This window comes from Phycodurus eques, chromosome 6 (assembly GCF_024500275.1).
Source record: "Phycodurus eques isolate BA_2022a chromosome 6, UOR_Pequ_1.1, whole genome shotgun sequence".
NCBI classification, from domain to species: Eukaryota; Metazoa; Chordata; class Actinopteri; order Syngnathiformes; family Syngnathidae; genus Phycodurus; species Phycodurus eques.
Genome location: NC_084530.1, coordinates 16,456,842 through 16,479,177, shown reverse-complemented (window position 1 = coordinate 16,479,177; position 22,336 = coordinate 16,456,842). Strand labels below are relative to the sequence as shown.

The window sequence follows — 22,336 nt, the reverse complement described above, 5'->3', positions numbered from 1 at the left end:
GTGACAGCTGTGTCCCGTTTTTTTTTTTTTTCTTTTAAATTAGCTTTGCTTGTAAAATAAACAACCGATGGACTTGTAGAAGCAGCAGAGTCAAACTCCAGTGGTTGTCATCTCAGAGAAACCAGTCAGGTCAGTTTTACCCTAACGTTTGCCAATAACTGTGGTTTTCTTTAATATTCAGTGTGGTCGGTTGCGCTATTAAAAAAGTAAAATGGCCATTTTGTTATCTTCCTCCCCTTTATCACAAATAAACAAAACCGCACACATGCTCAAGACTCAGTCACACCCATGACATACACACACGCAAACACACACGCATACAGTCCTGATTTTCAGCATATGGGAAAGAGCCAAGCCATGCCGGGTCAGACCCAATTTAAGCTGAGCCAAAGAACGAAACATCTATTTCGCTTCCCGTGTGTCTGGCTCTATAAAATGACTGCCAGGCGTACCACAAGGCTCTGTGCAAGGCCCTATTCCTTTTCTCATCCACCTTTGTCTGGTCATGCTCACATCTCGTTGGCTAGCTCTTCTGTTTCTGTGGAAACGTCTCCATTAGCGATCTTGGTGTTCTCCTCGTATCCAGGGGGCATGAAAGCTAATGTGTAGGGGTAAAGCTTGTGACACTCTGCGCGATACGACTCAGCACACTCCTTAGAGTCACCCAGGTAGCCGTTCCGAAGATTCTCCAGGACCTCTGTGCAGATCTGAATAAAAAACAGAGCACTGAAATCAAACTCTGTTCATTGAGAGAACTACATTTACATACATTACTTAAGTGTTGCACACAAATCCATGAATAAACATGCCTGGATAGATCTGTTGTTGAGTGACTCATCGAGTGCGGTAGCCAATTCAACTGCCTTTGACAGTGTCGACGAGTCCATGTACACCATCATCTTAGCAGCTGCAGGAAAGACAAGATGTTTATTTGTCATCTGATTATGTGCATGCGTGTAGTGCTGTGTGATATTACAATATATATCGAAGTGCGATATAATAATCTCTGGAGTATGATATAAGCGTCTATTGTTTATATTGTTATTTTTATGTGTGGGATATTGTGTAAGCTCTGATGCTACACTAATGTAGTGTCCGCAAAAACAGAAGTTGCCATTCTATTACGTCATTCTTGTGCCCCACTCTCCAGGCATGACTAATCCAATTATGGATTAAATGGGGGTTGATTGGTGATGCCTGGAGAGTAGGGCGCACTGATGATATGCTAAAGAGATGACTGTTACGTTTAGTGTTGGGCATCGACAATCGAGAACCGATTGGTACCGCGTCTAACATTCAGGTTCTCCCGGAATCGTTCAAATTAAAAAGGTTTCGATGCCAACAGTCCGTCGACCCTGAAGAAGAAAGTGGCGAAAACCAATGAAGAAAGCACATGAAGACGTGCTTGTGTCCAACGGCAGGGGGGAACAAAAGTGTTTCTTAACTTTGTTAAAATAAATGACCAGTTCGCTCAGTGCATATAATAAGATTATATTGTGCAAAGGTTAAGCTTCCTGCTATGAGCCTCAGCCTATACCGCGTGGAACTTCAGTGAAGTCAATTGGGTGCGTGTGAAACAATAAAATACATCTATGCCAACACTGAGGTAGCTAACAACTTAAATGATGGGTTGCACTCTTCCACTGATGGTATTTAGCATTTATTTGTCTTCAAACCAAATGTAAGAGCTGATAACAGACACAAAAATAAAAAATATCTTTACTTTTCATACTGGAAAGAAAGTGGAAACAGTCACATTACAAGCTTAACATTGCGCTAAAACTTCAAAAAGGTCAAATTAGAAACTTTACATCACAATAAATTCACATAAACGTCTCACAATATCACAAACACTAACCTTGTGTCCCATCGGTGGGTACGTAAAGGAATTTTTACAGAGCAATTGGTTCCATTCATTACTCTTTTTCATGCCATCTCATTTAACTTTAGTTTTTACCGGTGTCTTGTGAAGTTATCTTTCGTGCCAAAACGCTGAGTGTGTACCCTTCAAAATAATAGCCTACATGCTTAAAAAAGGAATTCAAGTTAAAACTTGCGCACATTAAACATTTGACATGATAAAACATGTCACAAATAACTATTTTAACAATACTAAATTTAACTTTTAGCTGAAACAATTAATTGGGTTAATTATACATACATTGCCTTTTAGCTCATAGGTTTGATATTGATATTGGTTATAAAGAGCCTCGAGTAAAATGTTAATTTTAGTCTATGCTGCGGGCTGCTAAGAAAATGGATGATCATAATTTGGACACCCCTTATTTAAACCGTGCAAACGTTTTGGACCCAGCCCCCTAAAATAATTGGAATCGAGAACCGTTTGGAACCGGAATCAGGACCATAATTGCTCAAATTCAAACGATTCCCAACCCTATTTATGTTTCGCTGTTCACATGCTAGTTCAATAAACTGAGTCTGTGCAGTGTGCATACGCTTCAAGAGAGTAAGAGTTTTTGTGTGACAAGAGTGACTTTAGACACCCTACACCTTGGGTGCTACACTAACATTGTATTAACAATGAATAAAGGTTAATGTAACCACAGCAATGCTACTACTTTGTGGTAGCATTTTCACATCACCCGCAAATACTTGTTTACATCACAGTTGGAAGAACATGGATGTAAACAACAGAAAAAGTGGAAACAGCCCAAGCATTTGACTGCTGAAAAGTGGGAACCGTAATTCAATGGTTTGGCTTTAGTCGGATCGACCAGAAAATGGTAAACTCCAAAACATGCCACTAACAAGTCGTTGCTAGCAAAAACATCGAATCTTCTCTAATAATTAAAAACACGACATGAAGAACCATACAGAGACAATGTGGAGTTGCGACAAAGCACCAACGTTACATCAACACCAATAAGTTATGGGGGAAAAAAAAAAAAAAAAATAAATAAATAAAACAGTACATGGCACAGTACTTTAACAGTATATAGTTACATGTAAAATCCAATGTTTCAAGCCTGAGAGAGTTGACGTGGTGATGGGAATTGAAAACAGTTTATTTTTGAGAACACAGGTTTAAATGGCTATTAAGGACAGGTTTCCACACCCATGACTTGTTTGTAATGAGAGTCTGTATAAAATAGTCATGTTTTAAAGCTCTTGAGAGCCCTGCACATTTCATTTAAGGCTGCACTGACATTGTTGGATACTGAGCCATTAGGAAAGTAAAAGAAATGTCAAAGGACATGTGAGCTAAAACTAAATTAAACTAAAAAATAGATATTTAAAGAGTTCAAACTCTGATTAAGTGGAAAATTAGTGGTTCTGTTGATACCAAGCCACAGTCAGGTCGCTCAACAAAGATTTAAACAAAAACTGCCAAGAAGACCTTTTGGGATGCAAAGAAAATCCCACAACCACGTTATCACAAAATATTGGAGGGAAATTGAAATGGGGGGGGGGGGGGGGGGGCACACACGGTATTAAGAACGAACTTGCAACAGGGACCATCTCATTTTCTTTAGTGCTGTTTTATTTCATGATTGTCCAATTATGAAATGCCATATAGTTTAATTTAAATAAAATAATCGTGTTTTGTCTGATAATTCATGTTTTCTTTGAAGAGTGGTACACCTTATAAATTCTGCCACGGTATGGAAACTTATGAGCACAACAATTTTTCACTAGATATTTGTGTTTTATTGTATTTTTATTTACACTATATTTTATTCATTATATTGTGTATTATAAATAAAATGTGTAAAATAAAATATGCCATTAATTTCATGAAATTTCAAGGAAAAATACTACATTGGGATAAATATTGGTTTCGAGATATAACATTTTGTCCATATCGCACAGCACTACGTGTGTGTGTGTGTGTGTGTGTGTGTGTGTGTGTGTGTGTGTGTGCGGGCGCACATGCTCCTCCACCCCACAAAGACATACCAGCCAATCGATGCGGTATTGAGTTGGAGTGTTTGGAGAGGAAGGCCTGGTTGAAGCTCTTAGCGTTGCTGTCGCCAAAGAGTCGAGTGACTTCTTGCTTCAAGACTGTCCGAACCACCTCAGGCAGCTCTTTGCTCTCTGAGACTGAGCAGAAGGAAGACAGCTGAGTGTAAGTTGTGTGTGACTGGATGGAGGTAAAAACAACAGCCAGGTGAACTAAGTATATATAGTATACATAGAGAAAGCACAGTTGGACAGAAATGCAAATTGTTGAAATTCATTTATTTTACCTCCTTTAAAGAAGCGCACTAGACACTGGTGTAGCCATGGGTGGTCTGGGTCAATGGCAAATGCCCTTTTCACTGATTGGAGCATCAACAGGTACTTTTCTGAAAAGACAATACCCAAACCGAATTATAAAGTATTCATAAATAAGCTATATCTTTTAACAGCAATTTCAATGATCATAGAATACACAATAATTACACAGCCCTTCCCATCCCATTGAGGTGAAATGACAACCTTTTCTGAAGTAGATTTCAAATGCCAGTAGGTGTGTGTCAATTTTATCTTTGACAAGGTGTTTGAGAGGTATCAGGAACTTGACTGCTTCTTCCAGTGGATTTTCTACCTGCAAACACAATGTCAGGACAAACAGTTAACCGTACTGTGACCTACATAGCAATTTGAAACACTTTACGATACAATAATCTAAAACAAACCTTGACCAATTTGTCAGGAATGAGCTCCTCTTTTGGGCCCCCAATCTCTTCATCGTCATCCTCCTTCTTCTTTTTCTGATTCTTTAACTGCTTCTCCTTCTCTGCATTCTTCTTTTCTTCCTCCAGCTGGGCCTTCTTCTGAGCTCTCCGCTGCTTGTTTCTGAGCTTCTTCAGCTCTTTGTCCGACAGGTTAGCTGCAGGACAGTAACGAGATGAGTCGTAACAAAGAATTACAGTACAGTTCAGAGTTGGGCCATAAGCCACTACCACCCGAAGGTTTATAACACTACGGCTTAAACGACAAAGCGGCCTTTTTGCGGATATTCCTGATCCCAACAGTGTCACGTTATCGTGTATTCTTAGCTTCTCTTTAACTCACCAGTATCATGTTTACTGTTCATGAATTGTTCAACGTTTAAGTGTTAACTGTTCATGTTTTAAAAATAAATCCACACACATTGAAGCATTCGGATCAGTACTGAGTACTTAGATATTCTCAGCTCAAGCGCACACTGTCATAATTCTCAGAATAAGAATCATCTTTATTTGCCAAGTATGTCCAAAGAACACACAAGGAATTTGTCTCCGGTAATTGGAGCCGCTCTAGTACGACAACAGACAGTCAATTGACAGAGAACACTTTTGAGACATAAAGACATTGACAAAAAACAGTCACTGAGCAATAAAGGGTTACTAGTTATCTGGTAATGCTGGTACATTTTTATTTTTTTTACAATTGTGCAAAAAGATGCAGAGTCCTCTCGCACTTAGAGCAGTTCGAATGACTAATATTGCAATAGTCCAGTGCAATGACCATTGTGCAAAGGGTGCCGAGACTTCAAGCGAGTAGTGTGATAATCTGGGACAATGTTGATTGTGCAAATGTTGCAGATGCTACTCTGGCATGAGTGGCCAGTATTGGTCAACAACAGATATGCAAATAGTGCAGCGTGGCGAGACTACTACAGTGAGTGCATGAGTAATATATAATTGGCCCGACAGAAATGTGACAACAAACTCAAGCGTGTTGCAATGGAATTGTAGGTTCGGTGTTTAAGAAGTTGCTTGCAAGAGGGAAGAAGCTGTTGGAATGTCTGCTAGTTCTATTTTGCATTGATCGGTAGCACCGACTTGAGGGAAGGAGCTGGAAGAGTTGGTGAACGAGATGTGGCGGGTCCGAGAGGATTTTGCACGCTCTTGTCTTAGTTCTGGCAGCGTGCAAGTCCTCAAGGGTGGGTAGGGGGGTACCGACAATCCTTTCAGCAGTTTTGATTGTCCGTTGCAGTCGGAGTTTGTCCTTTTTTGTAGCAGCACCAAACCAGACTGTGATGGATGAACACAGGACTGATTCAATGACTGCTGTGGCCTCCCCCAGTCTCACCTGCTGTGTCCTGCCCGTCAAGAAGCTGTAAATCCACTGGCAGATGGCAGGTGAGACGCTGAGCTGGAGAAGCTTGTAGGAAAGGAGTTCAGGGATGATGGTGTTGAACGCTGAGCTGAAGTCCATGAACAGGATCCTCGCGTAGGTCGCTGCACTGTTGAGGTGTTCTAGGATGAAGTGCAGTCCCATGTTGACTGCATCATCCGCAGACCTGTTCGCTCGATAGGCAAACTGCAGGTGGTCCAGCACGAGACCTTCAAAGGACTTCATGACCACAGATGTCAAGGCGACAGGCCTGTAGTCATTTAGACCAGAGATTGTAGGTTTCTTCTGACATAACGCCTACCATAATGCCTTCAAGTTGGCATTGGACCTGACCATTGAAAATGGCGATTGGGCCGCAGCGAATGAACTTTGAGTACATAAATCGATGATACAACTGTTTGTTTTCATGTGAAATTTGCACTGTTTCCACTTGGGTTTATTTTCTACAGTAAGGTTGGCAGTTTTTCTTTTCTCTCATATTTGTATGTACAATATGCTTATAAACCACTGAGTCTTAAATGCAAAAAAAGGTTACATGTTAACAGGCAACATTTATAGAAAAATTAACCAAAAAAAAAAAAAATTAACCAAAAGGTTTTTTCTTTACCAGTGTCCGCCTGCAATTCCTTGCTGTCATCAGTCAGAGGATTGTCGTGGAGGCTCAGGTATATCTGAATGGCAGTGACGGCAGCCTTGTAATAAAAGGGATGCATCCGAAGCACGTCCTCAAGTTTCAGCAGGTCCACGTATGAGCGCAGCGTCATCTTCCTCATGCAGTAGGTGTGGAAATCAAATTGGTCATCCGTAATCTCCACAAAATGCTGAATCAGCACATGTGAGAGGAATAAATGTGATGTGGAAATTAATAAAATCTGCAGATTATACACAACTGTAAGGCATCATCCCTGTTCAGTAAAACCTACCCTTTCAATTTCATGGCATTTCTTGAGAGCCTCCCCATACTTGTTCATACCCTTGTAGGCAAGTGCACACTCTGTCTGGAACCACATACACTGCATCTCATTCAGGTTTTCCACTGCTGATGCCCCCTCCTGGACAAAGACACAGAGGTATGAATGACACATTCAATTACCGTGTCTAAGATACAAGAAACAAACAAGATATGCAAGCATTGTAGATAGAGCCTTACGGCCTATTCATAATGATCTATATTTTGATGCCAGTTCAAAATAGATCTTAGTCTACTAGTAACATAAAAGCAAATATTTAAAACCACTTTTGGGGCATTTCAATGTTATTATATTTTATATATATTTATTTCGTATTATTGAATTTTTTTTTTTCTTTGAGGAGCAGTTTTGCTCATCATTTCTTCATTTGAGAGCAACTCTAATTTTGAGGAACATTTTTTTGCAGGTTTTTTAACTAAACAATAAAAACATGACGACCAGTTTCAGAGTTTGGTCCACATTGCCGGCAGTAAATCGGATTCGTTTTCAACCGGGGTTTTGAGGGGGTCCGGTTTGGTGACATCCGTATCACGTCACTGCTTTTTGCAGATGATGTGGTTCTGATGGCTTCCATCAGGCCATGATCTCCAACTCTGGCTTGAACGATTCACAGCCAAGGGTCAAACGGGTGGGATGAAAATCAGCACCTCAAAATTTGAGGCCGTGGTCCTCAGTCGGAAAAGTGGAGTACCCTTGCTGGGTCGGGGATGAGATCCTGCCCCAAGTGGAGGAGTTCTAATATCTCGGGGTCTTGTTCACGAGTGATGGAAGAAGAGAGTGGGAGATCGACAGGATTCTGGTCTTCCCACATCTTGTATTAAAAGCCTGCAGTTTGTACAAAACACTGCAAGACTTGACGTGGATGAAAAAGTTCGATATTACCCCCAATCTGCCCAACTTGCATTGGCTCCAGGTCTACTTGAGATGGGATTTTAAGGTCCTGCTACTTATAAAATATTACACGGGTCAGAACCCTCTTATCTCGCTGACTTAGTTGTACCGTATGTTCCGCCCCGAAACCTACGCTCTCAAAACGCTGGTCATTTGCTGCTTACTTAGCCTGCTGGCTACCAAGCGGTGCTAGCTTCACACTATGTTGGATCCACTTTCTCCCTCTCTCCCCCTCAAATCTGCCACCATGCTGCGTCCCCCCCCCTGCTTTCAGCATGTAATTGTGTACGCTTTCTCACCCGTGTGAACTTGGAGCACATCTCCTCCGCCTCTTTGATCATGCCAGCCTTCAGCATGTACTTGGCACACTTGGAGTTGATGAATCTGTCAGCGGTGTCCAGAGCCTGTGCCTCATCCATCCACTGGGCTGCCTCTCGGATGTTCCCCGCATGCTGGCAGAGGATAAACAATAAATATCGCAACGATATACAGTGACAGCAATATGTGATGTGATACAGCAAAGGTTACCTTGTAAATCTTTGCTTTGATAAGGAAGAGTTCAATGAGGGTTGGCGTACTCTCAATGGCTGCGTTGATATACTCGAGAGCCAGTGTCTGTTGGCCAACCATGTCATAGTGCTGAGCCAGGAAGTATTGCACCCAAAGCAATGTTGTTGGTGGCTCCTCTTTACCATCATCTATGACAGGGGGAAGAAAATGTAATCTTATCTTGATACAAGTATGCATCAGACTGCAACAAGGAATGCCTGTTGTCAATTTTTTTATTAGAAGAGCCCTGCGACTACAATAGTAGCCCCTCTTATACGAATGCTGTTGCCTACATCTTGGGCTAGTTGTGCCTGAATAAGATTATTGTTATTTATTATTATTTTTTTTAAAGTGTCAAAATTCATCATACTGGTGCCCTTTTAATCACAATCACTGCAACTTGCAGGTGCCTGTCTATTATCGGGGGGAGTTTTCAATTTACAACTTTTTTCTACTTTCAGTATAAACCTGACAGTAGAACATTGGTAAAATGATCTGTAAAAAAACTAATAATAAATTAACATCCCTCTCTGGCCCCATCTTTTACCTCTAATTGGATTTTTAAGGAACCGACGTGCCCGAGGAGAAACATCATATCAGAGACAGAGGGTGTGACTGACCAGGTGTCAATCATTTGCTGTGCAGTCAAAGGCACATCCCCACAGCCTTGCACTGACTTGTTTCCGGGTGCTTCAGGAGCTTTGGTGAAGTTATCGCAGAATATCCACCTCTGGTTAGCAGATAAAGTTAAAAAGAAGGAATTGGATAGATCCAAGATAGAACACGAGGCGCCATCATCGTCACCGGTTCAGAGCTGAATGCGCTAACCGCGAGACTAAAAGCCCAAGTTGTTCCTGTACTCGACCAGCACATTTGCTTGCCTCCTTTACACATAGAAGTGGCCTTTCAGAGGTAACGGAGCCACAGGCAGTTGAGAGGATTCACAACAAATGCGGAATTAGCAACATTTCTGCCCGACAGGTTAGTAGTATCACCTGTTTTGATTTTTGATTGTACATTCCAAAAAAATAAAACTTCAATCTGATAACATTTAGTTTTTTTTGCAACCCATCACGAATAAGCCATGCTACTGACATATCAGCATTGGCAATTCTAGCATTGGCTTGTTTACAGTGGACATCTTGTGCATGTTCAGGTCAGGAGCGGCGTGGTTTTGGTCATAGACTCGAGAGGGGAAGGGCGTATTGAAGTGAGGCTACATTCAAATCTTGCTAGCAGTTTTAAAATGTCAAACTCTCCCTTTAGTGTCGTTGAGTGACTGGGATAATCAAGCCGAAAGCTGGACGATTCCTGTCAACGGATTTCGATTGCAATATGCTCAGGTGTTTGCGCTTACCATTTTGGCTGAACAGTCTGGAGCTTTTTAATGAGGTCTCAAAGCCGACCACCAATTCTTCTATAATTGACACCTGCAATTAAAAAGTACTGACTCAAAAAAGTAACAGTTTTTCAAACCAACTAATATTATCTAATAATTAGCTTAGCAACTTATAATGCAATATTTCCACTATCAGTTGAAAGTAAGGACAAGGTTTCTCATTCACTAGCGTGAGAAAATGCGTCAAAACCTTTGACTGGTAGTGTATATTGTGAGAAAGGGAAGAAATGTGTTATTCAAAAATAGTTAACAGTCATCACTGAAGCACTGATGTCACCTTTTCTTTGTCGTTGTAAAGAGATTTCAGGGTGGTGAAGACAGGTGGACATCCTTTACTGAAGTTCATCCTCAGGTACCTGTCAAGACACTCTCTGAACTTCTCACCTACAAGATGAAAGACGTGGTGTGATAGATTTAAGGTGGGGGGTAACATCCATAAGTATCTAAATCTATTATTAGCTTGTTCTTAGAAGTGGAGTTACTATTAGTTTGTTAGTAGAAGACTGATTATTGTTCACACCAGTAAGAAAATTGAGGGGGAGTCTGCGAGGAACAAGGCCTTTTGGAAACTTTTCCCAGGCATCTTCATAGACCTTAAGTCTCTCCTCCAGACTGCCTAGGAAAGTAACAAAGAAGAAATGGAAATTTAATACACTGACATTTCAGTTTTTAACAGCTTTCATTGCTGGTGATTCTAAAAAGGAAAAACATCATCTTACTTGGTTTTAGTGCGTTCTCCAGGCCATGATAATATGACCAGTTTTCTGGGTTTCTCTCCTGCATGCGATGGTAGACATCTGTAGCCTCATCCAGACGCTCCAACTTTAACAGCAATTCCCCTAACGGCGAAACACATATACAACCGAGCCCAGAATGTAGCTGATTCCAAATGAAGCAATTTTTTATTAAAATCACAAACACACTCAACCGAGCCACTAACACAGCCAGCGACTAACAGTATAGACATTTAGCGGCATGTACTATATAGCAAAAATTTCAGCATTTCAATGTTAAAACTTCAGATGGATGGAGGGGGTGTCTATTGTGCAGTCAGCCTGACATTGAGAGACTTGACTCACCCCTCGTCTCTTCCACTGCCAGTTTGTCACAAATCTGCTTTTCATAGTTTGACAGATGCTCTAAAGCCTCCTTGTAAAGACCTGCTTCTCTCAGCACCTGGTTCTGGTAAAGCAGCAGCTCACTGTACTCGTAGTCCACCTTGTCAGGAGATGTCTACATACAACGCACATTATTTGATACACAAAGAAAAGCAGAAAAGTTACTGCTGAGTAATGTGTACAAGTCATCGTGAGCAGGTCGGGGTGGTGGTAGAAAACAATGGACTGGCATTGATCCTGACAAATGCATTTCCAGGTTCTTAACAGAAAATTATTATTTTTTTAAATTCATGCCACTGTAATCACCAGATGACAGGAACATCCACCAAAGCGGTAAATCAAACAAACATACAGGAATCCCAGTTGAAGAGTTTAGTTGATTGTGCGCACTGAAACTCAGACTGATTGATAAAATGTGAATTGCTGGTGCACAGCAAATAACTGACTTGAGGATTAAAAAAGATGTGCAATAACTACATCAATGGACTCCTTGCACCAGGTCTGTGGTGTACTGCCGATCTTCCCAGTGACTGGAAAATTAGTTTCCAGTTAGCTTCCTGCTCCTTTCAAAATGAACGGACAGAAAAACTTGAGGGCTTTAATTGCCAGAAAAGTCAGTAAATATAACTTCCACCATTTTCCTCAAGACCCTGTCCTCCGTGGATAATGAAAACAAAATATGAAGGAGGGGTCTTTGTTGTTACTTGGCACAAAGGTATGCAGCAGGCATTTCGGCACGGATCAGATTAATTGTACTGCTAAGGGTAGACGGGTTTTACGTCAAAACCATTGTTCTTTGACTGGAACAACAGTGATGTCGCCATGGCGTATGTTTAAGAGTTCGACCGCACAAAAGAAAACGTCAGTTACATAAACTGTAAACTAGGTTTTTTTTTTTAATGATAAACTGCGACCGATGCTTTCAGAGCTCTGGGGGATCCCATTTGAGAATATGTGTTTAGAGGAAGGTGAGTGGGTGTCAGAAGTGGAGGAAATGACATGACTCAAAAACAACAGTATGGTGTTTGTGACTAAAACACCATATATTCAGCAGTACAATGAATTTGCTCCTCGCTGATGTGTCTGCTACACAACTGTGTGCTGGGTGACAACAAACCCCCTCCTTTGTATTCTATGTAACCAATGTGCTCGAAAGAAGGGGTCTTTAGGAAAACTGATAGCTAATTACGTTATTGTAGAGAATGGATATGGTGCAAAGTGGCACATACCAATTATCATTTGAGCCACAAATCGTTTTACGGAATAGCATTCCTTGCATTTATTCAATTTTCTGGCAGTTAAAGAACTCAAGTTTTTCGGTATGGATTAAGAAGTTAATCGGAAACTAATTTGCCGATCACTGGCGAGATCCGAATTAAGTAACTAGGGTTATACACAAATCAGTGGTGATTCGATCAGTGATTTGAGTGGGTGTGGAAAAGCGATCAGCAAATTAAAATTTTCAAACAAGAATCTTAGAATTTCATACTACTCCATTTTGACAAGAGCTGCAACTGGTGTCACTGCATTTACTATAATAAAATACTAAATATTTTACAACTTTTAGCCTTTGTTTTTGGCCAGCATTTTGGCTTACTGCGCATAGTTACTGTGCATGGGTTTGCAGTTGGCCTCCATAGTCACAGCGGCTACGATAAGGAAATCTATAACCCTCCACCACGACGATGATCTCCATGGAATTTAGTGTCTGATAGCCAAACCAGAAGAGCTGCACAGATATTCATGGCAACGGCAACCAACACTGCAAAGGAGCCATCGCGGGCAACCGCAGCAGAATGAATGGAAGAAAGTTGATTCAACACAGCATGGCAGATGATGTGCGTAAGCCAGCTAGCTAGAAAAAAAGGAAGCTGTTCCCCCCTAACAAGGATTTACGGCACCGATAGGCGCAAAACCAGCCCGGAATCTACTTTTGGCCACCGTACAATGAGGGATCTTTGTTTAAGTAAGCCATTTTAAAATACAAAGAAAAACTTTTCCACTGTGAGAAGCAGCAGCCAATATTTGCCAGCGTACTCTCTTTTCGGTTCAATAGGTAGTTTTCAAATAATGAAATTGGATTTTTCCATTCGTTGGACTATGACATTTTATTTCAGAATAGTACAAGGAGTAACGATTCTATTCTGCTTCGTTAGGTAATTCGTTATTGTCAACACAAATACGAATCGGGATTTAGATGGCGAGTGTAGGCCCTGTAAGTCACAGACCTGCACGTACTGTACTTCACATCACTCTATTGTGTTATTGATGCAAAGGACATGCTTACAGATACCAAGCTCTACATTGTGAATATATTTACAAAAGTATTCCAAACCTGTTGTGTTTTCCTGAACTCCTCAATGATCTTTGCTGCCATCTCATAGTCTTCCAGGAGGTGATAGGCTATGGCATAGCCGATCCAGGACGCTCGCTGAGCAGGACGCAGCTGCAACAGCTGGTACCTTGTCTCCTACAAGAACAATGCGGTACACAGGTTTATCTGTCTTCACAGACGAACTAGCAGAGTGACATTCTTTTACTTGAAGAGACTCAAGTAATTTAACCCTACACTGTTGGTTTTACACTTAAGGAATTTCTATTTAAGTTATAGCCAGAGTTGAGGAGTAAGGCGCTACATTTACTCAAGTAACATTTTCGATAAACTGTACTTGTCAGAGTAATTAAAATGCAATGTAGTTTTTACTTTTACTTTAGTATTTATAAAAAAGGATCGATACTTTTACTCAGTTCCAATGATCGACATGCTGTTCGCTACTTTTATTTATCCATTCATGCGTGCGTGTGTATTTTTAGACTCCATCTTCGACTTCTGCATAGGGCGTTCGTTACACCAATCAAACGTGAACACTGTCATTTGACTCCCAATTCACCAATCAGACGACAAGGCAGTCACATGACCACACACGGAGCCTTCACGAGCCAATCAAAATTAGTCATTTTGGACGAGTGTGTTTACAGACCAAAAAACAACAGCTTTGTCATGCAGCTCTTAAATTGCGACTGCCCAAACTTTGATATTTCAGCCCACTTCCAACTTGAGAAAACACCTTGCGTTAGGTAGCAGATGTTTTTGCTGTTGTTTTGGCAGTGGATGTGGGAAAATTAGCGCACGCGCACACAGACTCAATCACTAAGTATGGTCAGCAAACAGCTTCTTCATGAAGTAATTTAAGTGAATAAAGCAAATAATGTTTCTGTAGGGCCCAAGGCATGTGTTGCTGTTTGTTTTGGCAATTAAAAATTGAAATGGTGGCAGGTGTATGTCGACTCCCATACATAATTCTTTTTTATTTGATGTTCATGGTCCGATGAAAATCAGAAGTTACTCACAAATTACTCTTTACTTGAGCATTTTTTTCATTGAGTAATTTCTTACTCAAGTAAATATTTGGATGACTACTTTTTACTTTTACTTGAGTCATATTATTATAAAGTAGCAGTACTCTTACTTGAGATCAATATTTGGCTACTCTACCCACCTCTGGTTATAGCCATCGAGCCTTTGTTCCTGTATTGATATTTACCCGGTAGCCTTCCAGATCTCTCATTTGGATCTGCAGCAAGGACAGATCTCTGAGGATCTGGAGGTTGTCCTTGTCCCACTTCAGTGCATTTCGGTAACACTTGATGGCCTCATCGTATTTCTTATCAGAGCGCTGTAATAAACCGTATACATGCCAGCCTGGGAGACGCATGGAGTAAAGGAGCATATAAATGTACTGTACAGCAGAACACACACACGAGCTTCTCTGCCCATGACTTGGAAGATAGGCTGGGTGAAGATCTGACACGTTTAAGTGATGGCCAGGTTTTTTATTTTATTTTAAAAGTCAGAAACCTAATAATTGAGAAACTCCGCCCCCACACACTTATTATAATAGAATTTTAAAAAAATAAATCTGAAAAAATGAATCAACCATTTGTTTTAAAGTTTTCAAAATTTTTATTTATTTTGCCAAAACCCAGTACAGTATATACTGTGGTGAAATTTTGCCCTCTGTAAATTTGTTTGCTATTGTGTTAAAAGAAGGTTTATCTGGTCAAGGTTTGTCCAGCTGTATGTATATAGTCTTGCAAGCCAATAAAAAAAAATATCTAACACTCTACCACCAGATGCCACCTGATCCTTTTTACAGTAAATCACCACCTAGTTGCGGTTTACAAAATCACCTATTTGCACTTTTTCGTAGAAGTTATCGTTACCTATTTGCTGAAAAACTCAAAACTTTTTTTTTCTCTTTCTATAATGCTCTAAAATGCCACAAGAGCTTTAACTAATAGAAAAGTAGTCATCGGTGTCAATGAAGTATGGTGATGTGATAAATCTCGACAGAGACTAACCTCAGTGCCTTGCCAGGTCTACACCATTAACCTATATATTCGGCGTACGTGTGTACATGGGAGTGCGTGTGTTCGTGTGGTTGTGTTTTGCATTTATATGTCGTGATGGAAGGGGTGGGTTCATGTATATTTCTTATTTTAATTTTCTGTTTTTATCTCTGTAAAGCACTTTGTAATGTAATGTATGAAAAGTGGTATATAAATACATTTGATTTGAACACCTTTGGGCGGCACTGTGGACGACTGGTTAGCACATCTGCCTCACAGTTCTGAGGACCCGGGTTCAAATCCGGCCTCGTCTGTGTGGTTTTATGTTCTAGAATGTATAGTATGTTCTCCCTGTGCCTGAGTGGGTTTTCTCTGGGTACTCCGGTTTCCTCCCATCTCCCAAAAACATGCATGGTAGGTTAATTGAAGACTCTAAATTGCCTGTAGGTGTGAATGTGAGTGCGAATGGTTGTTTGTTTATATGCGCCCTGCAATTGGCTGGCGACCAGTTCAGGGTGTACCCTCGCCCCTAGAGGGATAGGCTCCAGCATGACCGCCACCCTAAAGAGGATAAGCGGTACGGAAAATGAATGAATGAATGAACGCCTATGTCAGGGACCCTGTTAGCCTGGGTTAGTGGAAATAATCTGTAACCCATTTATTTTTAAGGGTAAAGTTGTAAAATGAGTTTGAAGAGATAAAATGTTTTGGGATCATAGTCTGGGCTATAATAAGGGTTTACACTATCAATACATGAGAGGGTAAGAAAGCAAAGAGCAAATGTGCTCACTATACTCCACTTAGACAAGTGCTTTCCTATGGTGTCCAGTATCACAATGTTCTGGGGCCTCACACAAAACAGCTCTTGTCACAAATCATCAGATATACAGACACTAGTGCTGGGCGATTAATTGAAAATTAATCGAACCTGACTTTTAGAGATTCTAACCGAAGTAAAACTTCCATGTAGGTTATTTTGCCCCTTGATTGAAAATTAATCGAACCTTTTAAAGATTTTAACAGACGTAAAACTTCCATGTAGGTTATTTTGCCCCTTGATTGAAAATTAATCGAACCTTTTAAAGATTTTAACAGACGTAAAACTTCCATGTAGGTTATTTTGCCCCCTCCCCCCACGACAGGCAGCCAGGTGTCACAAAGCGTGAGGCTGCCAGAAAACCAGCAGAAGCAGCAGCAGCAGCCACGTGAGATTGTCCAATCCATTCCTCTACACAGACGCATCATTGAGAAAAACGCAAATACTGATCCGACAGTACAACGTGAGCAGCTTGTACACAAAAGGAATTCTGCGTCAGTTGTTTGGACACACACTGGTTACAATAAGGATGACGCGGACCCAAAAGTTGTGAAGAGCAAACAGTGCAGAAAATGAGTTTGTGTCCAAAGGGAACAAATGTATTCGTTTTCAACAATCGAAGCATAATCACGATACTGAATATGAACAGTTCATGGCACACACAAAAAAGGAATAGACTACTAATAAGAGCACGACAAGTGCCACTATAAAGCAGATGTCCTTAACGGAAGCACAAATGCCCTACAATATGAAAAGATGGAAAGAAATAACTGACGCCATTTGATACTACAATACGAAAGATTTGATTTCTTTCACACCCATGGAACAGAGTGGTTTAAACAGCTTGTTAAAACTCTCGAAAGAAGATGCACAGTGCCATTGCAAGAATATTTTTCACAAACTGCGCTGCACAACCTGTATAAAACGTCATCAGAAAGTAGCTACTGAAGTTGTTATGTTCAGACTCACAGGGAAGATGGAGCCCATCCTAGCTGACGTTTGGTGAGAGGCAGGTTACACCCAAATCATACAGCTACGACGCACAGCGCCAGATAACCATTCATGCTCCCATTTACATCTATGGGTATTTTTTTTTTCTTTAACAGGACCCTTCCATAAACAGGGAGCACAACTTTACACAGAAAGACCCAAGCTGAAATTTGAACCCAGTTGCCAACCCAAATCGTCTTGCGGGGCGTCCCACTGCCAAGGGAGCCTGGACCATCACTTTGACACACAAATTGAGTCAGTGAACATGAAACCACCAGCCCATTAATTAAATTAATTCCGTTTGAAAAATATTTAAGGATACAGACGTGACTCTTGAGATCATTGCGCAGGCCTCTTCTCACCAGATCGTAAGCATCTTCCTTCTTCCCCAGACAGTTCAGGGTCAAGCCCTTCATAGCCAGGGTTTCTGGAAAGTACACCAGGATGATTAAAGACGGCCATTTTGATGTATGCATTCTTGCACACACACACACACACACACACTTTGGCTACCAACCTCCATGTTCTGCAAACTTGGGGTTGGACAGGATTTGTTTGCAGAACTTGAGTCCGTTTCTGTACTGCTTGTGTTCGTAACATCGCTGTTAAAGAGGTGAGGAAAAAAAAGACATTGAGATCACATGAGCACATAAAACTCTGTGAAAGCTCAATAGGCACAGATTGACTTGGTTAAAAAAAAAAGAGCGAGAGAGAGCGAAAGAGAGAGCTAGATAGATAGATAGATAGATAGATAGATAGATATGGGACCTTCTGATGGCATCTCAAGCTATACATCCATTTTCCATACCGCTTATCCTCACTAGGGTCGCGGGTGTGCTGGAGCCACCCCAGCTGACTCCGGGCGAGAGCCAGGGTACACCCTGAACTGGTCGCCAGCCAATCGCAGGGCACATATAAACAAACAACCTTTCGTACTCACATTCATACCTACGGAATGCGGGAGGAAACTGGAGTACCCGGAGAAAACCCACGCAGCCACGGGGAGAACATGCAAATGCCACACAGGCGAGGCCGGATTTGAACCCGGGTCCTCAGAACTGTGAGGCCGATGCGCTAACCAGTCGGCCACCATCTCAATCATGGTTATGAATTCCATTTGCGTTAAAGGCGACTTCCAGATAGGGCACGCTATAAATCAACAGCACCGTCGTGTACATGCGCACCACAATGTACCCCGTTGTGTCTGGCAAGTGACCACCACGTACCTATATTGACGCTTGAACGCTACTTAATCATTTTAAATGACAAGTGAGCTAACAACTCATCTGGATGGTTGGTGTCACGCTAGCTAGCCCGCACCTACCTTGTAAAGTCTGTTAAGCCGGTAAACCGACCGACAGCTTTTCATTGTACACACATTATCGATGCGGCTACATTTGTCACGGGAATTAAACCAAAAGTTGCTTCCCCGAGTGACGTCACATATAATCGTGGCAAAACTGCAAGGGCCTGTGTGTATGTGTGTGTGCGGGGGGGGGTGATGATGATACCGTCAACTGCAAAGATTGCGTGCTTAATTAGTCATTTTCATTTCACTCATTATTACAAACACAGTCATAGCAAATCTCTTAACCATTATGAAGTTAGCAAAGTTAACACATCTGTCTGTCTAAACCCTGTTTATAGCATAGACATATGAAGATATGTCCAAAGTTAAAAAGCCCAGACTCATTTAAAGAGGATACTGTAGGAAAACAAACTCCCCTTAAAATAAAGCACAATATTTGCAGTAATAATGATTTAGCCATGTTCTGTTTTGGACTATGATTTTAAAATAGGCAAATTATTTTGTTTTGCTGGTAAATAATTTGCAAAATAGTGTGAATAATCATAAACAATACTTTCATATGATGGTGGTACACTTATGCAATCATTTTTAAATGTATGTCAATCATATGGTTGTGCCAATGCGAAAGAATAAGTGATTTTCCTGGGGAAAGAGGGTTAGGAGGCCTCACGAGAAGAGTTGGGCCCTCTGAGTCAAACAAATGAGACAGACAACACGTAATGCGTCGATCAGACGACAAGACAAATTTCGTCTTTCACGATTGCACTATGTCAGACTACTGGAATAAAATCTTCGCATCCCGTTTTTTATAATCACGGGGCTTTATCTTGTCAACTCAAACGTGACCGGGTACACTTGTTACCATGACGACATCGCAACGGGTGTCTTATAAGAACAAAATGGGGGAAAACGTGTGGTGGTGGTCACTGGTGCTCGGGAGATTACGTTCATTTAAGGATTGCTTGAGGTATGTTCATGTACTTTTAATACGATACGGCTCGCAATCAGGCAACAAAATGTTATATAGCCCAGAAAGCTAGCACTAACGGTTGTACGCAAACATGCCGCTGTTATGTCGAACCATGCTCTAAAGTTTCGGTGTGTGTGAACTAATAATTACAATTAAAAATTAATTAATTACAATAAAGTAATTCAATTACAGTAAATTAGCACCCATTATTTCTGTCATGTTGTAATTTTGGTTTGACCTGACTGATTAGAATACATGACCTGACTAGAGCAGTGATTTCTAACCTTTACGGAGCATATATATTTTACAATTGGAAAATCTCTCGGCACACAAACAAACAAAAATGTCACAAAAAGTAGATACACAGTAATTACTGTATGTACTGTGCCATCTAATAAAAGCATTTATTGGTTTTGTCTGTCACTATGCCTCACTGGCATAAAAAAAAGGAACAAAGATACATTATTTCTTGTAAAAACAAAAAAGTAAAATTTTATAATTTCCCATTTTACCCGTGAAGATTGCTCATGGCAGACTAATGTGCCACGGCACACTGGTTGGGAATCACTGGACTAGAGAATTAATACTCAGTACTCAGTATACAGGACACAAGTATATACAGTAAATTAACAAGTCAATTAAATAGACATATTGCTCCGTCTTATGAACGGATCGGTGATTGGTTATCGTTTTTTTAAACTCGCTGATCGGTGACCGGCCCCAAAAATCCTGATCACGTAAAGCCTAATATATATAAAATTAGTGCTGTTGAAGTTACAGCGTTAACTCCGGATTAATCACAAAAACATTATCGTATTAATCATGTATTAACTCAGATCAATCACAGAATTTATTTTGACCACACACACTCCTTTACCTTAAACATCGATGGATATCTGAAATGCATTGCAAGGTTGCTTTAAGGTCAGTGATCAGGTCAATGCTTACCCACTGCAAAAATAGGTGAGGAGACTTCCACTGTGTGCTCAGAGCCAAATTTTCCTTCAAATGTCACCCCGAAGCGAAAACAAAGGTAATTTGCATATTGTGCAGTACTGAACTCGTTTCATCGAAGCACAACAAGTTTAAAATACCATTTCAAAGTAAAATGTGGCAGTGTGTGTGGTATATTTGGCACCTGTGATTAGTCATTATGAATCAAAATACAAGTGTGATTAAAAATAATAATGGATAGCCCGAATACATATTAGCAGGGTTACAAAAAAAAATTAGAATGTCATTTTTTTTTCAGTATCGTGCAGCCCTCATCATTAAGCCCGCCCCCCAATAATAGCTCAGCCCTCTACTTCTATGTTAAGAAAATCACCAATAATATACCAAGCCAAGAAAGTACATGTTTGTATTAACTCGTTTTCATTTTTAAACAAAAAGTTACTTTGAACAAAATCTAAAGGCTGGCTGTGTTTGCCACACGATGATGGTGAACTCAAGTGTGCGGTGATGTCAAACTGGAACGTGCCGACTGTTCAACCCACAGGGCAGGCAGCATGTAGTCCAGCTCTCAACTCATGTTGCTAACCAACGCTTGACGCACTGTCAGTTTACAAGAACTGTTCAGAGTGAGACAAAGTACTGTCTTCAAATACACTATATACACACGGAGACATATGCTGTGACAAGACAGAACCAAGTTGTGAACATTCCGCAAACGACTAAAGAACAACAGACATCTCTAAACATGGACTGGGGGCGAGGGCACGGGTGGGAGCTCGCCTCGCTTGCTGCCAAAGTACAGCGGGCAGGCAGACAGGCCGAAGGTGCTACAGAATTGCTGACACAATCATGCCGGAGATAACTCCACTCACTCTTAACTTTCCCCTCGTGGCACACTTGAACCAAAAGCAAGACTACGTTAAACCCAAGCAGCGACCTTGAACCACAAAGGAAAAGCCTCGCAAACAGATTAAGAGCGACAACTGCCCAAATTGGTGAATTAAGACACCTAGCTAGCCTGCTAACATTAGCCTGTTAGCGAACGTCCCAGTTGTTCGCTGTAAATATGTTTACGTTAGCCGCGCCGTCGCGAGACAAACCAAGAAAACAAGTCAACAACCAACCGAGTCATAAGGGGGGGGGGACACAATAAGTCCTACTGCACACACAGTTGTACCACGAGACAAACTCTTAGCTTCCATGAGCTCGTTAGCCATAATGGGACCAGGCTTTCTTTTCTAACTGGTGGTGATGGACACATAACAACATTCGCACGTTGCTTGAACTTCAACCATCATGTATTATGAAATATCAACAAACTGGCGGCACCCATCACAACAAAACAACGGCCAAGCATTCCGGTTGCCTTCTTGTGACACTCAGCGACGTTCAGGGCCGGGCTAGCTCACCCATTCAATGATCCCATTTTGCTAGCTCATGTGCTAACAGCCCGAGCACCGCCGGTGGTTCTGCAAACTCGCCAGGACTCCAAATTGACACCGCTTATCATAATGCCACTTTGAAGGGAGCAACTCACCAAAATCCTCTTAAAGAGAGCATTCTCTTTTGGTGGTAAAGTAACTGTCGGCATTGTAGCAGCAGATGAGATCAGTTCCCCCTCGACCTCACAGCACATGTAACGTTAGCTAATGCTAGCGCGAACAGGCACGACAAGTCGAGCCGAGTGACGGGCCCGGCCGGCTCGCTGGCTTGCTTGGCCGAGGCGCCCCAGTTCGATTGCTCGGCTTTCTCCCTTCGTCTCTTTGCCCTGACGCACTGACGAAAACCTGACTGACACCTTCAAAATGGCGGCGGCTGCCTGTGACTTGAGCTGCACGGACAACTGACTGCAAGAAATGGACACACAAAAACATTCCCTGAAAGACAAAAGAAAAACGGCATTCCTAGTCAATTTGATGAGATTAACGTAAACAAATTAAGAAGTATGTATT

At 41.2% G+C, this 22,336-nt stretch overlaps 1 protein-coding gene across 3 annotated transcripts; it reads right to left on the bottom strand.

Moving 5' to 3' along the window:
• naa15b (N-alpha-acetyltransferase 15, NatA auxiliary subunit b) lies at positions 1–22,117 on the bottom strand. 3 transcript variants are annotated; one of them, XM_061679349.1, is made up of 20 exons: positions 21,922–22,114; positions 17,669–17,753; positions 17,474–17,578; positions 14,540–14,697; positions 13,330–13,464; positions 10,956–11,109; positions 10,596–10,715; positions 10,397–10,492; positions 10,154–10,260; positions 9,835–9,907; positions 8,457–8,626; positions 8,228–8,380; positions 6,990–7,118; positions 6,674–6,887; positions 4,641–4,834; positions 4,441–4,549; positions 4,209–4,307; positions 3,919–4,062; positions 810–907; positions 1–707 (listed from the first exon to the last, which is right to left on the bottom strand). In XM_061679349.1, the coding sequence occupies exons 1-20, from the start codon at positions 22,018–22,020 to the stop codon at positions 510–512; spliced, it is 2,640 nt and encodes an 879-aa protein (XP_061535333.1). In that variant the 5' UTR covers positions 22,021–22,114; the 3' UTR covers positions 1–509. The 3 variants fall into 3 exon arrangements, with proteins under 3 accessions (XP_061535333.1, XP_061535334.1, XP_061535335.1); XM_061679350.1 differs by lacking the exons at positions 1–707; positions 810–907 and having other exon boundaries at positions 3,937–4,102; positions 21,922–22,115; XM_061679351.1 differs by lacking the exons at positions 1–707; positions 810–907; positions 3,919–4,062; ... (1 more) ...; positions 4,441–4,549; positions 4,641–4,834 and adding an exon at positions 5,316–6,316 and having other exon boundaries at positions 21,922–22,117.
• Positions 22,118–22,336: the final 219 nt, after the last annotated feature.